Here is a 14,450-nt window from a genome sequence, read left to right as displayed (position 1 = left end):
CTTAAGGCACGGCCCCTGTTGTAAATTAGCTGTCAGAGAGACTATGTCCCAACCGCTAAGAATGATTCAAAAGGGGCTTAGAACATTTAGGTCTGGAATGATTTATTTCATTGTGTGAAAGCATTCCCAAAACACTATCACACACACAAACATACACACACACAATAAATTGTGAACATTGACACAAAATAACTTCATCACTTGTAAGCGGCATTTCAAGTTCACGGTCACAAAGCAGGGGGGGTGGGGGGTGGGGAGGGATGCAAGGCTGTCAGTGGCCCTAGAAAGCAGTGCAAGGTAAAAAAATAAACCAAATAGCTGAGCAACTCAAACAGCAGAGCTCTCAATCATAACAATGTGTCTGGCGAAACCCAACACACTTCAACACAACAGAGGAGACTACGGCTCTCATACAAGGTTCTCATACTATACCAAAATGGTTCTCATACAATACCAAAATGAATCACATTCCTTCTGCAGTATCTCCCGACACAAATCAGCAGGTTTACATACATATCATGGCTGGAGAGAGTTTATAGTGGGGCAAAACCAAAGCAGGCATTTATTCTGCTTCAATCAAAAAGAAATCTCAGAGCATTACAGCACCAGCCACATGGAGAAGCGTGCCATAGGAGCACAGTTTAAAGCTGGCATTACTCTGACCAAGGAGTGCACTATGGGGGGATGGGTGGGCTGGTCGACACTCTATAAACACAGGGATTAAATCCCTACCAGCATGAATTCCCCACAGATCAAGCAGGCCCTCTCTCATCCTGGCTGTGGTCACGTGTGGGTGGGGAGTTCATTCGAGGATGGTTGCTGGGAGTTCGGGACCAGGGGAGCTAGCCCACAGGGGGAGGACAGAGAGATCAGTTGTGGGGGGCTTTCAGATGAAATTGTCCCTGGCCCAGCCAAAGCTGTCGGCGGCCCTGGGTGGGGGGTGGAGTGGGGGGGTCGTCTTGGCCAACCATGCTGAACAAAAATCAGCTTGCAGCACCACAGCTCTGTAACTCTCAGATGCTTAGTTTAACTACTTTGAGGAGTACCATCACAAATATGTGATTAGAATTTTGCCAAAATGTTGAGTTCTCATTACGATGTCATAAGGACTTTGAAAGATTTTTAACACAGACTTCTATGGGAGCTGTAGAGTGTTTCACGTGAAATTCTAGAAGAACTGGGCGAAAATCCTTACTCCTCAAAGGGTTACACCACCACCACCACCAATATATGTTCTTTTTTCTAACTAGTGCTTGAAAGTGAGAGGTCAGTGCCAGGGCAGCCAAACAGCTGGCCCTGCAGGGTGAAGAGAGATGGTGAAGCTTTGAGCCAGCACCGTCAAATTAGATTGCTGCCAATAGATGTCATTCTGAGAGGATTCACTGAACATATGACTTTGTGGGAGAGTGACACTTGAAAGACAAAAGGGCAAAATGACAATGGCAGTTAGGATGCTGCCTTTGAAAGATAATGTTTTAGAAAAAAAAGTCCTCAGAAGAATTCAGAAGACGTTAAAATCTTCACACACAAAAAAGTATATACAAAAAGTCTCCTTGAACACATATGTGAACACAACAAAAATATACATTTAAAAATAGTTAAAAACTAATCGCAACATCTAGAAATGTTTGAATCTAGTTTGAATAAGGGTGCACCATTGTGGTCATGTACAGTTTAAGTGCGAAACTGGCAGTAACTGCTGCACGCTGACCGCTCTGCACAGTAACATTTAGTCATTTAGCTTCGTACCTTGATGTCCACAACTGACATTTTTACATGTGAGGGCAGAACAAAGAAGTGACAACATTTGTAAACATCAACCAGCGCATGTACATACGGGACAATAATTTCCTCAATCACCCTTGTGTGTATATTACATATCAGAAAAAAAACACAAGACAGCGTTCTAAGTACTCTGTACTAAGTACTAAGACAGAGGGTGATAGTGCCAAGAATGCTCTCGACTCGCCCGTGTTTTGACATCCTGTTCTTACCAGTGGATTCGACAACCTTTTACAGTCATCCACAACTGGGCTTAATCACCGCAATAGCAACAGACAGCATAAATCCCACCCCTGGATGGTTCGTTCTGAGAAGTAGTTTCTGGGAACCGTTGGCAAGTCTCCTGCTATGGCTACTTTCACGACAGCATCCCCGGTTGCCCCTCTTGTTTGGCACAAAACCATATCTGTGCTCAAGTGAGCTGTTGATAATTACAATGAAAGATCTGTCCATATCATTTCCTTATTTGTTTTCTTTATACATATGTAACATGACAAATATATACTATTAATCTGATATGATAACTCACAATTTGAATGTATTCTATGTATTAAAAAAAGACTAGCCCGTTGTTCAAATTGAAGTCAACACAGACTGTGTTATCAGCTTTGTGTTCCAATGCATCAGCTTACTGGACTAGCTGTGCAAGCACCAGGGAAGTTGTGATAAATCATGGTGGAAATTAGGCCCCGAATATAGTACTTGCTGCGTGACTTAATTAACTTGTGTGCACCACCGTGTGCAAACGAATACAGTACTTGCAAAGGAGCTATCAGAGCACTAGTCAACGGGACTCTCATTCATATTTTCCACCATTGTTTGACTGTAACATGCACACTCAACATGGAAGTTTGGAAGATCGCCCCTCAAGGTTGTATGGCAATATTGCACCGTATGTATGCACGCGTCTGTGTATCTTGTGTCAGGTGTCCTACTGCACACAAAATTGACATAAAATACACATGGCAGCGAAATGTGCATGCATGCATGGTTTCCTGCAGATATCCCAGGCCTTTGTGGCTGGTATCAGAGCAAACAGTAACAAAACCAAGACATTGGTGTGCATTTCCACGTTGTCACTTATGTTCCGCTTTCTCCAGTTCCGTGTCCATGGGAAATCTCCTTCAAGGACTAGTGGTTATCCGCATGCATGGCCAAATAAGAGCGCCAGCTTCACATTTCAATAAGTGTGCAAACGTACAGTACAGAATCACATCCGGACCATTCCAGGCTCTTTAGTTCTACATACTGTATGTTCCGTTGTGTAAAATCGTGCAAAAACATTTAGTTGGTTCTCCCCGTTTTCATCTTGTGAAGTCAACTCTGTTGGCACAACAGTGGCACAACAGTGACCAAAAGTATCCCAGTTCATATTTTGTAAAAGATGTATGCAATGACGATTGGGCATTCCATTGCCTATAAACCACATGGGCCTTGTAGTCAGACAGTTGGGCTTGGCTGGGGATGCAAAGTCCATAGCATCTACTTTGACCGTTGCCTTGCCAACCTCCTCATGAAGCAACAGGTCACCGTGGCGATGATGACCACACCCACAAAGAGGGCAGACGACACCCCGACAACCAGGGGGATGAGTAGAAGATCCATGACTGGAGGGGGAAAGAAAGGGGGAAAATTAACCCAAAAAGCTGAAATATTTCAACAACTCCACAGATTCCACAATTTCTGGACATGAGCTATTTTACCACCTCCCCGTGAGTTAAATAATTGAGTTTTAACTTTCTCATGTTATTCGAACGTTTCTCTCAGTCTGGTGATATTACTTCAAGTTAACAACTATGATTGAATTGTATGGGACCATACCACAACAATTGCTAAGTCAGTTTTTTACGCTACAATAGCCAAGGATAAAATTCTGAAAAGACAACAATTGATTAAATCTATTATGATGGCTACCAACTAGCCAACTAACTGTCTCACAATTGATTTCACGTGCTATACTGGAGACCTTTCAGCCTTTCGAATGGCAATTCAATTAGCAGGCAGTCTAAAATCTTGCGTCTCACCTCTGGCGTACAGGTAGAGCCGTACGGTGGCGGACTCGGCCCTGGCTCCCGTGTAGTACCACGCCCCCTTGGGGTCCTGTGCCCACACGCCGGCCTGGCACTGGTAGTGGCCCTGGTCCTCCACCCGGGCGGCGTGCACCCTCAGGCGGAAGCAGTGCGGCGCCAGGCGGTCCACGCTGATCTCCGTGTCGTTGGCGTGGAGGCGCGTCAGGCCGTCGTAGGTCAGGGTGGCCATGTGCCGTCCGGGGTCGTCCGCCAGGGGCTTCTCGCCGAGCCCTTCCTTAGAGTCGCGCCGGTACAGCCATGCCACCTCCACCTGCGAGGGGCCCGAGGTGGCCACGGTCACGTTGCAGAGGATGGTCACCGTGTTGCCTCTCTTCAGCAGGGGGCCGCGAGGCACCTCCGCCACCGCCGACACACTCACGTCTGGGGAGGTCGGGAGGGGGACACAGAACAGAGGGAGAAAGGTGGGAGGAAATTACAACACGCTCAAAACAATTACAATTGGCATCTGAATTAATGTACATGTAAATACATTAACAACATTTTTCTTAGAGCTAGTCCTTTAGAACGTCTCTGACATTACATTCAGAAAAAAATATTTTGCATTTCCTTTGGCTTTCCTATATCTTTATTTATCTTTTTAACAATGTTTTCGTCAACATTTATCCAGTGCACTTTTCTATATTTCTAATATCTGCGTGAAATGTTCTACACAAGTATATTTGCCTAGTCAGAGGGACAGTTGGACTAGACGGAGGAAAGTGCATGATATTGCATTACAAAAATTTGCACTCAGCAGAATTAAGTGGGTTATGAAACATGGCCTTGATCCATTTAATCCCATGTGCTAATGCTAGCTCCTAGATTTTACATGATATGCTTTTCAGTATCCTTGCAGTGATTCAGCCATTTATTCAATGTAATGTATTTATTCCACATTACTTTAACACATCCAGATTACAAAAAAAATGTGAATGTATTTTGAATGTGAATGTATTCCATTTTACTTTGGTGTTCCTTTCTCCACATTTTAGTATTCATTTTTCTTGTCTGACCAGGAAATGACTTTAAAGTGTATGAGTGCATTACAATATGCGACCTTGCCTCCTCCACTTGTGCTTGTCTCCTCGTCCCGCCTCCTGGCCCCTCCTCCGTGGAGAAAACGATACATTTTCCCAGCTGTCAGCCTAGCCTCACCATCCCAATTGCAAATGAGAAAAAGACTCTACAATTGAGCTTTTGCAAGATATTGAAATATAATGCTGTTGTCAGTGATGTCATCATGACATATTACTTCCTGGTACGAGGAGACAAGCACAAGTAGAGGAGGCAAGGTCGCATATTGTAACGCACACTATATTCAGTATCTCAGTGTTGAATTCTGGGTCACGGTGACTCAATTTGGAAGATTCCTAGTGTGGAATCTTTGTGGTCAGACTTGTGGGTCTTGTGACAAAAGTCAAAAGCAGGACTGTCAGCGCCCTCTTCTACCTTCTGCAGAATATAAATAAAATTATCCTTGACACTATTCCGCTCACAAAACACTCTTCCCATACCTTTTCTTAAAACGATACTTTTGGGCATTTATGCTTTTATTCAGATAGGACAAAAAGAGAGACGGGGAGGGAGAAAGCGATGTGGAGGGATAAGGAAATGACTTAAAGCAGGACTCGAACCCAGATTTCCAGCATGCTGGCATGGTCCCTTAGCCCAGGGGTTCCCAAACTTTACCATGACAAGGCCCCCCATATACCGGTGCATTCTAGTCAAGGCCCCCGTTACATGGGTCGCGCCACACAATTTTTTCTGTGGAACCCCCTTTCACAACCATAGTGGAGGGCCTAGCTTATTTTTGTTTTATTTTGTTGTATGTTATTCAATTTATTAAATTATTTATTTTTTGTTGTGCTATATTTTTCCTGCCATCCTACCGTGGCCCCCCCTAGCACGTCCTCGCGGCCCCCACGGGGTCCCCAGCCCCCACTTTGAAAACCACTGCCTTAGTCCACTGAGCCACAGCACCCCTCTTTCCATACAGTACCTTTAGTCCTGACGTTGACCATCACGCCCTCAGAGCGCTGGGTGATCGTCGCCGGGGTGGACGGACTCGGGTACGGCTTGCCCGCGAAGACGCTCACCACACAGCGGTACACCCCGGCGTCCGACGGGTAGGCGGCGAAGCGCCGCAGCGTGTACCTCCCCTCCGCTTCCTTCTCCATGGAGGCCGCCCCCTGGCGCCGCTGTGCGTCGTCGCCCCAGCTGACCGCCCCGTCGGGGCCCACGCGCGCCACCTCCACCTCCACGCCCCCCCCAGAGGAGGAGGAGGACGGGGAGCCGTCGGGGCCCCCAGCGCTGCTGCCGCCGCCGCGCCTCATCCACTGCACCAGCACTGAGGAGCGGCTCCAGGAGCCCACCCCGGACACCTGGCACGTCAGGCTGAGAGGGGAGCCCACCTGCAGGGTCACGTCGCCCTTGGGGTTGGAGCTCACCACCAGGGTGTCCGCTGTGGTGAAGAACACACACACACACACAAATGTTGGTTATTTATTGCACGTCTTCCAATATAGTATTCATAAAAATGATAGCAACTGTCATGATGTGCATTACAAATGACAGATGAATTATTATTATAATGGATTTTCGGTGGTGCCATCATGGTGAACACTATAGCCTTGAAGTCCTGAAGCAGAGGAGTACTTTAAGCAGCCAAACTCTTTAGACTTTAACACATTCGTAGTTAAAGGGATACTGTGCAGGAAATGGTCAAAAAAGGTACTGCAACTATGCTGCTCATTGAAACTGGGCTGCCTATTGCCAAATTTGATCTTTACATGAAAGTTTACTAAGTAAAGTAATATAACTAATATTTTCCAGTATGGTCCAAGTAGAGTCATTTTTGCAGCTAAAAATGGCTATTTTTGGAAATTCAAAATGGCGGACCATGGCGGACCATGTATGAAAAGTGCAATTTTTCCAGTCATAATGAATAACTTACTTACAATTTGATGGTGGTGGTAAGTATTCATGAAAAAGGTAACATTAGTGAATGGGCAGCATGAATTTTGGAAATAAACAACTAAAAATCTCACACAGTGTCCCTTTAAAACTAAATCAATTAATCAAAATATTATGGAAATGTCCATGAAATTAACATTACACCACAAGCTGCAAATGACACACAAAAATATATATCGAAAAAAATATCATCAAAATATTAATGAAAATGACAAGACCGGCAGGGTCTCCACTACAAATGACACACAGATCATTATAATAATCAAAATATCATCAAAATGTTCACGAAAACTACACAGACGATCAGGGTGTCCACTGGAAATGCCACACAAATATTTACCATAGATCAAAGTATAATCTAAAAATTAGAGATGCACCGGATCCGGATCCGGTTCCGGATCTGGCAGGATAATAGGGTTTTTCACAGGATCCGGATCCGGCAGGATCTTCAGCAGTGGATCCGGTATCTGGCATGTTACCTAAAGATCAGGATCTGGTGCATCTGTAGCCTAGGCTTTTCAGTCAGTCTTTCACAATCCCAATCACTGCATGGAGTGAAAGCCCTTTGGAAGAGGCCGTTGCAGGCAGTGTGGCAATAAGCCAATGAGTCTTAAAAATAGTTTGAGCCAACGTAATAAAAAGGGCCCACGAGTGCGAATAGACTATATGTTTCAACTCTTTTGTAGGATCTGGTATCCGGTTCCGGATCCGGCAGGATCTTAAGCAGTGGATCCGGTATCCGGCAGGATCCTAAAAATCAGGATCCGGTGCATCTCTACTAAAAATACTCATGAAAACAACACCAGACCAACAGGGTGTCGGCTGCAAATGGCACACAGAGAAAAAAAATAATATATTGATGAAAACCACATACACCACACATACACTGGGCATGGTCAATATTGCCTTTGGCACTGCTCTGAATGTCCGGCACAAGCCTGTCTGGCAAAACTGCCCATTCTTGGTTATTCCACAAATATAAAAAGATGACAAGATTGTTCCACCAATATTTTTTGTTATTTATTTTAATCTAAAATCATAATTAATTTAGCAATTATAATTTTTCTGTCAGTATTTTGCTATAGGATTGAAAATGTTGGCATGATTGGTTCTGTGGGTGGGAGGGGATTTATTAAGGGGAAAAGTGATGCACTGTATTTCAACTACTGTTAAAACTCCTTTAAAATCAATAAAAATACTTTAAAAAAAAAAAAAAAGATTGTTCCTTCACTAAAAAAACAGAATTGTTACTCGAAGCTGTGTCTGCAAGCCTGATATACCCACCAGCCCAACACAGACAAGGTGAAGAGACATATGCAATATGGTAAATGAAAAGGGATGGATCATATTGGATTGTGAGACACAAACACACACCACTGTGTAGTCCACTTTGTTTTAAAGATTTTGTACCCGTCAAAGTTCACTATAAATGACTGATTGCTCACAAACTATGGATAAGTTGCCTATGAATAGTTACTACTAACAACAGATTGAAACAATTTCCCAATATGACATAAAAAAATACTTCCCTAAGGCCCAATTTAGGGGTGAACTACATACCCTTTATATAGTGACATACATTCATTCGAAGAGAACAATAGCACAAAGAGTAAGTTACTGCTCATGTGCCAGTGCACCAGTTTCCACTGCTGAACTAAAGAATGTCACAGTGGAACACAACTGAATGTAGGCTCTTACCACAATCACACACACACACACACACACACACACACACACACACACACACACACACACACACACACACACACACACACACACACACACACTCACACACACACACACACACACACACACACACACACACACACACACACAGACACACACATTCATACACACACAAAACACACAAAACAGACGCACAGAAAAACAACAATTGAGAAGCACTTAGGGCCATTGTGTGGTGGAAGGCGTCCCACGCCAGTCAGTCAGGGGAGACGTTTAAAGAGGGAGAGAGTGCTGCACCACACAACACCCCAGCCTGTTTAATGAGATTAACAATAGTGCCACTATGGCTGCATATTACAGTTTTTGCCTACTGCTTAAACACTATAGGCAGATGCTTAAACCAAAGTAGCATATTGTTAAGTTGTTGGTGCATAACTTAAACACTTATTGCTTGACTTTAAACAAAAGTCAAGCATTACACTTTCATACCAGTTTAGCAAGGCACTTGCTCCTTTACGCAACACACAGACTCCAGCTGTCTACACACAATTTCATACACAAGACACTTTGTTCATAAGTGAAATCTCAGAGTGTCATTGTGAAAACACATCTGTTAAAAAAACAAAACACACTGATGTATGACAAGATTTAGACACAGACAATAAAACACATGCTTTCAAAATTGAACACTATTCTGCCATGTTACAAAGTTGCATGCTTTATATTACATTGCATTTGTTTTATTTTGCATTTATTTGTTTTACTTTGATTGCTTGTATGCTAAACAAGGCGAATAGCACAATGGTACTGAAGTGTAGAATATGGAGTATGGCATTGACTGACTCACGTACTGTAAAACCTAGCCTGATACATGCCGCCAAGAGTAGCCTTTTGTCTTCATCATCACATGTTAGGTAATGTGAACATGATAGTTTGTAGAAATAGTGTCAACACAACCAAGCAAGCACTTGAGCAAACTGACTGAACATGATATAATTTTGATGATGTCATGTAGATGTCAGCTGCATAGTGTGTCTGTGGAAATGTATTGTATTTCGTGAATACCTCATACCTCATAACCAAACAAAGTAACCTATATTGACTATGATTGTCATTACAGCATGTTGAGGTAACCCCATATTTATATCATTTTTAGATGTTTGAAAATGTGTGAATATAACCAATACACAAAAAGGTACATAAGCTCACATACACACTGTTGTGTTGAGAGTGATGTACTGTTAAGATATTTTGCTTCAGTTTACAGTTTTTGCCTACTGCTTAAACACTATAGGCAGATGCTTAAACCAAAGTAGCATATCGTTAAGTTGTTGGTGCATAACTTAAACACTTATTGCTTGACTTTAAACAAAAGTCAAGCATTACACTTTCATACCAGTTTAGCAAAGCACTTGCTCCTTTACGGAACACACAGACATCAGCTGTCTACACACTATTTCATACACAAGACACTTTGTTCAAAAGTAAAATCTTAGAGTGTCATTGTGGAAACACATCTGTTAAAAAAACAAAACACACTGATGTATGACAAGATTTAGACACAGACAATAAAACACATGCTTTCAAAATTGAACACTATTCTGCCATGCTACAAAGTTGCATGTTTTATATTACATTGCATTGGTTTTATTTTGCATTTATTTGTTTTACTTTGATTGCTTGTATGCTAAACAAGGCGAATAGCACAATGGTACTAAAGTGTAGAATATGGAGTATGGCATTGACTGACTCACGTACTGTAAAACCTAGCCTGATACATGACGCCAAGAGTAGCCTTTTGTCTTCATCATCACATGTTAGGTAATGTGAACATGATAGTTTGTAGAAATAGTATCAACACAACCAAGCAAGCACTTGAGCAAACTGACTGAACATGATATAATTTTGATGATGTCATGTAGATGTCAGCTGCATAGTGTGTCTGTGGAAATGTATTATATTTCGTGAATACCTCATACCTCATACTGTAACCAAACAAAGTAGCCTATATTGACTATGATTGTCATTATAGCATGTTGACGTAACCCCATATTTATATCATATTTAGATGTTTGAAAATTTGTGAATATAACCAATACACAAAAAAGGTACATACCTAAGCTCACCTACACACTGTTGTATTTAGAGTGATGTACTGTTTGAGATATATTTTGCTTCGGTTTAATGTCCTGTACTGTAAGGTGGAGTTTTGTAATGTACAGTATTGAATTTTGGGGTCTTGTGAAAATGTACATTCTGTGAGACTGAATAGATTGCTCCAAAAAGAAAGACTGCTGTGTTTTGTATAAAGCAGACAACTGTTTTAAAGTTGATATGATTTGTTTTCTCATTTGGTGCTTTTGTGTGTCTTTTGACATGAAAGTGAGGTTTTGACAAAAGATTGTAAGGTTTTTATGGCAATGTTTATGCTTTTATAGCAGAGCTTCATGTTGCCATATATGTGAAGGGTTTATCTCCAAGTGTTGAGAGTAATTGGCTTGTGTGTAGAGTTTTGACTCTATGAGCCAAATTTCGCAAATTGTGTGCAAGCAGTCGGCAAAAACTGTAATGTCCTGTACTGTAAGGTGCAGTTGTGTAATGTACAGTATTGATTTTTGGGTAGAGATATCCGATATTGGCTTTTTTGCAGATATTCGATATGCCGATATTGTCCAACACTCAATTTTCGATTTCGATATCGGCCGATACCGATGCCGATATATGTGGGTTATTTTTCCTCATAACAAATGTTAGGTAACATTACAAATCTGCTGTTGTGGAACAAAATATGCTTAATTTTATTGTATGCCACACTAGATGCATTCTCGAATGCAACAAAGCTTTCCAAATATTAACATCGTCTGTGCAAAATAGAAAAATAATTAAGAAAAGTGTACAGTAATTACAGTATTTGCCTACTGCTTGAACACTATAGGCTGATGCTTAGACCAAAATAGCATATTGTTAAGTTATTGGTAACATAACTTAAACACAGTGTGCCATACCTTAAACAAAAGTTCTGCTTAACACTGTTGCAGCAATTCAGCAACACACGTTTTGCTTTATGCTACACACTTGCTCATGGTCACTGCACACTTTTTCCTTCATAAGACACTCCATTTAAAAATGAACACCCATCATATCATTGGGAAAACACATCCGCTAGAAAAACAAAACACACTGGATGTATGACAAGATTTAGGCACCGACAATAAAACACATGCTTTCAAAATTAACCACTATTCTGCCAGTTACAAAGTTGCATTCTTTATATTACATTGCACTTATTTTATTTTGCATTTATTTGTTTTATTTTGATGGCTACTTTGCTAAATTCACACCTTCCTACACTCAAACAAAACAACAAATAGCACAACGGTACTAAAGAGCTGAATATGGAGTGACATTGACTGACTCACGTTCTGTAAAACCTACCCTGATGGCAGGAGTAGCCTTTTATCTTCATCATCACATGTTAGGTATGAACATGATAGTTTGTAGAAATACACATACTGTAATAGTAGATGTCAGCTGCATATTGTGTCTGGAAATGTATTACTGTAAGCAAACCTCATGCCTCATACCCAAACATCAAAAGTATATAGACTATGTTTTTCATTACAGCAAGTTGACATCAACCACATATTTATATCATATTTAGATGTTTGAAAATGTGTGAATATACGTAATAGGCTACACAAAAAAATGGTTCATACAGTAAGCTCACATACACACTGTTGTGTTGAGAGTGATGTACTGTTTAAGATATTTTGCTTCAGTTTAATGTCCTGTACTGTAAGGTGCAGTTGTGTAATGTACAGTATTGGATTTTGGGGTCTTGTGAAGATGTACATTCTGTGAGTCTGAATAGACTGGTACAAAAAGAAAGACTGCTGTGTTTTGTATAAAGTAGACAACTGTTTTCACGTTGATCTAATTTTTTTTCTCATTTGGTGCTAATGTGTGTCTTTTGACATGAAAGTGAGGTTTTGACAAAAGATTGTTGAGTTTTTCTGGCAATGTTAAGGTTTTGATAGCAGAGTTTCATGTTGGCATATATGTGCAGGGTTTATCTCCAAGTGTTGAGAGTTTTTGGCTTGTGTGTAGAGTTTTGACTCTATGAGCCAAATTTTGCAAATTGTGTGCAAGCAGTAGGCAAAAACTGTAAAGCATTATTATATCGGTTTTGATAGGTCAAAAATCCGACACAGATATTGACCGATATTACAATTTATGCTATTATCAGGCCGATAATATCTGTGGGCCGATATTATCGGACATCTCTAGATTTTGGGGTCTTGTGAAAATGTACATTCTGTGAGACTGAATAGACTGCTCCAAAAAGAAAGACTGCTGTGTTTTGTATAAAGCAAACAACTGTTTTAAAGTTGATCTAATTTGTTTTCTCATTTGGTGCTTTTGTGTGTCTTTTGACATGAAAGTGAGGTTTTGACAAAAGATTGTAAGGTTTTTATGGCAATGTTTATGCTTTTATAGCAGAGTTTCATGTTGCCATATATGTGAAGGGCTTATCCCCAAGTGTTGAGAGTAATTGGCTTGTGTGTAGAGTTTTGACTCTCTGAGCCAAATTTTGCAAATTGTGTGCAAGCAGTCGGCAAAAACTGTAAGCTGACTGCCACTGCAGCAGATGCTACTATTGTTCATCACTATTGCTGTGGCTGTGTGTAGAGTAGCTAGAGTGGTTATGCCAGAGAGGAGTGGTTATGCCAGAGATTCTAGAGTATTATGGAGATATGCCAATGTAATGGGTTGCTATGGGCACCTAACATGACCAGGTTCCGGTCTGCCTAAAGGGCCGTGTCAATACTCCTAGAATCTCTAACATTTGAATTTGTCTGGGATCCCCCTTCCTCCCTCCCCCTTGCGACAGTAGAACCCGGAAACAATGGGCAAACGGAACCTCTCTCTTATCCAGTCTCTCTGGTTATGCCTTTACAGCCCCTGTGCCAGACAGACAGACAGACAGAAAGGGACAGAGATGTATAAATTAGAAGTAGAAATACCGTTGTTACTGATGTAAGATGTAACACTAGCTGCAACTACCTGATGTGATAGCCTATCATACAACTAGTCTTGTATTTACATCCAAAACAATATTTCTCCTTCTATTTAACACATTGAATGGCAAGATGGCACGCACGTAATCGTACATTTTTTTGTTCCCATCCGTTGAGTGCCAATCTGTAATACGTTTTTCTTTTTTTTTCCTTTTCTAAATTTCAAAACAAGACACTCTAATGCACCTTCTGTGTGATTTTGGTAACTCTATGATGAACAGACGCGCCACAGGTTATGATAAAACAAAAACTTCTACAATGTAACAATTTGGATATTTCATCTCTGTATTTTTCAAAACACAGCCTATTTGACTGTCATTACAACAAAGTATCAAACCGTGCACGGTGCACTTCCTGATCACGTCACATCAAGTTTCATGTGTTCATCAAAACATAGCAGTCTTGCCAATGCTTTGCATGGGAATTTAACTGCCATCAAATTTCAAAAGTTAAAGTAAAAATTGGACAGTTTAAACTAAAGAGAAAAATGTCATAGCAGATGTGCTTTCAGCATCAGCGTTGGGAGAGTACATTTTTTACTTTCACTTACTTTTTAAAAATATAAAAATGATCCGGGTGTTTTTCTGAATCAAATAGTTTACTTGGAAGCAACTGGACTTCTTGGGGCGTGAAAACACATTTACAGTAGTTCCTCAATCTGAACTCAAAGAGTCAAACAGCCCATATGTAAAAGACACTTCATCTCCGTTTCTAGAAAAAAAAAATCTATTTTTACATAAACTCACCCTTGCTTAGCTTGGGCTAACTTCTGAACGAAGATGCCTACAAAGAAGCGCTTTTCATCTATGTAAAGCTGAGATTCTTAGCTTTTATACAAGCATGTGTATGTTGCGTGTCTATA

General features: G+C 41.1%; 1 protein-coding gene across 1 annotated transcript in view; it reads right to left on the bottom strand.

The window, feature by feature from the left end:
* Positions 1-44: 44 nt before the first annotated feature.
* Positions 45-14,450, bottom strand: part of igsf8 (immunoglobulin superfamily, member 8) — a 29,582-nt gene continuing 15,176 nt past the window's right edge. Inside the window, exons 4-6 of the mRNA XM_063214877.1 lie at positions 5,851-6,312; positions 3,807-4,232; positions 45-3,389 (exon numbers count right to left, since the gene is read on the bottom strand). Coding sequence (XP_063070947.1) covers positions 3,265-3,389; positions 3,807-4,232; positions 5,851-6,312 — 1,013 coding nt within the window. The 3' untranslated portion in view covers positions 45-3,264. The remainder of the gene's footprint in view (positions 3,390-3,806; positions 4,233-5,850; positions 6,313-14,450) is intronic.

Source organism: Engraulis encrasicolus, chromosome 14 (assembly GCF_034702125.1).
Source record: "Engraulis encrasicolus isolate BLACKSEA-1 chromosome 14, IST_EnEncr_1.0, whole genome shotgun sequence".
In the NCBI taxonomy this organism is placed as follows: Eukaryota; Metazoa; Chordata; class Actinopteri; order Clupeiformes; family Engraulidae; genus Engraulis; species Engraulis encrasicolus.
This window is presented reverse-complemented; position numbering and strand designations above follow the sequence as displayed.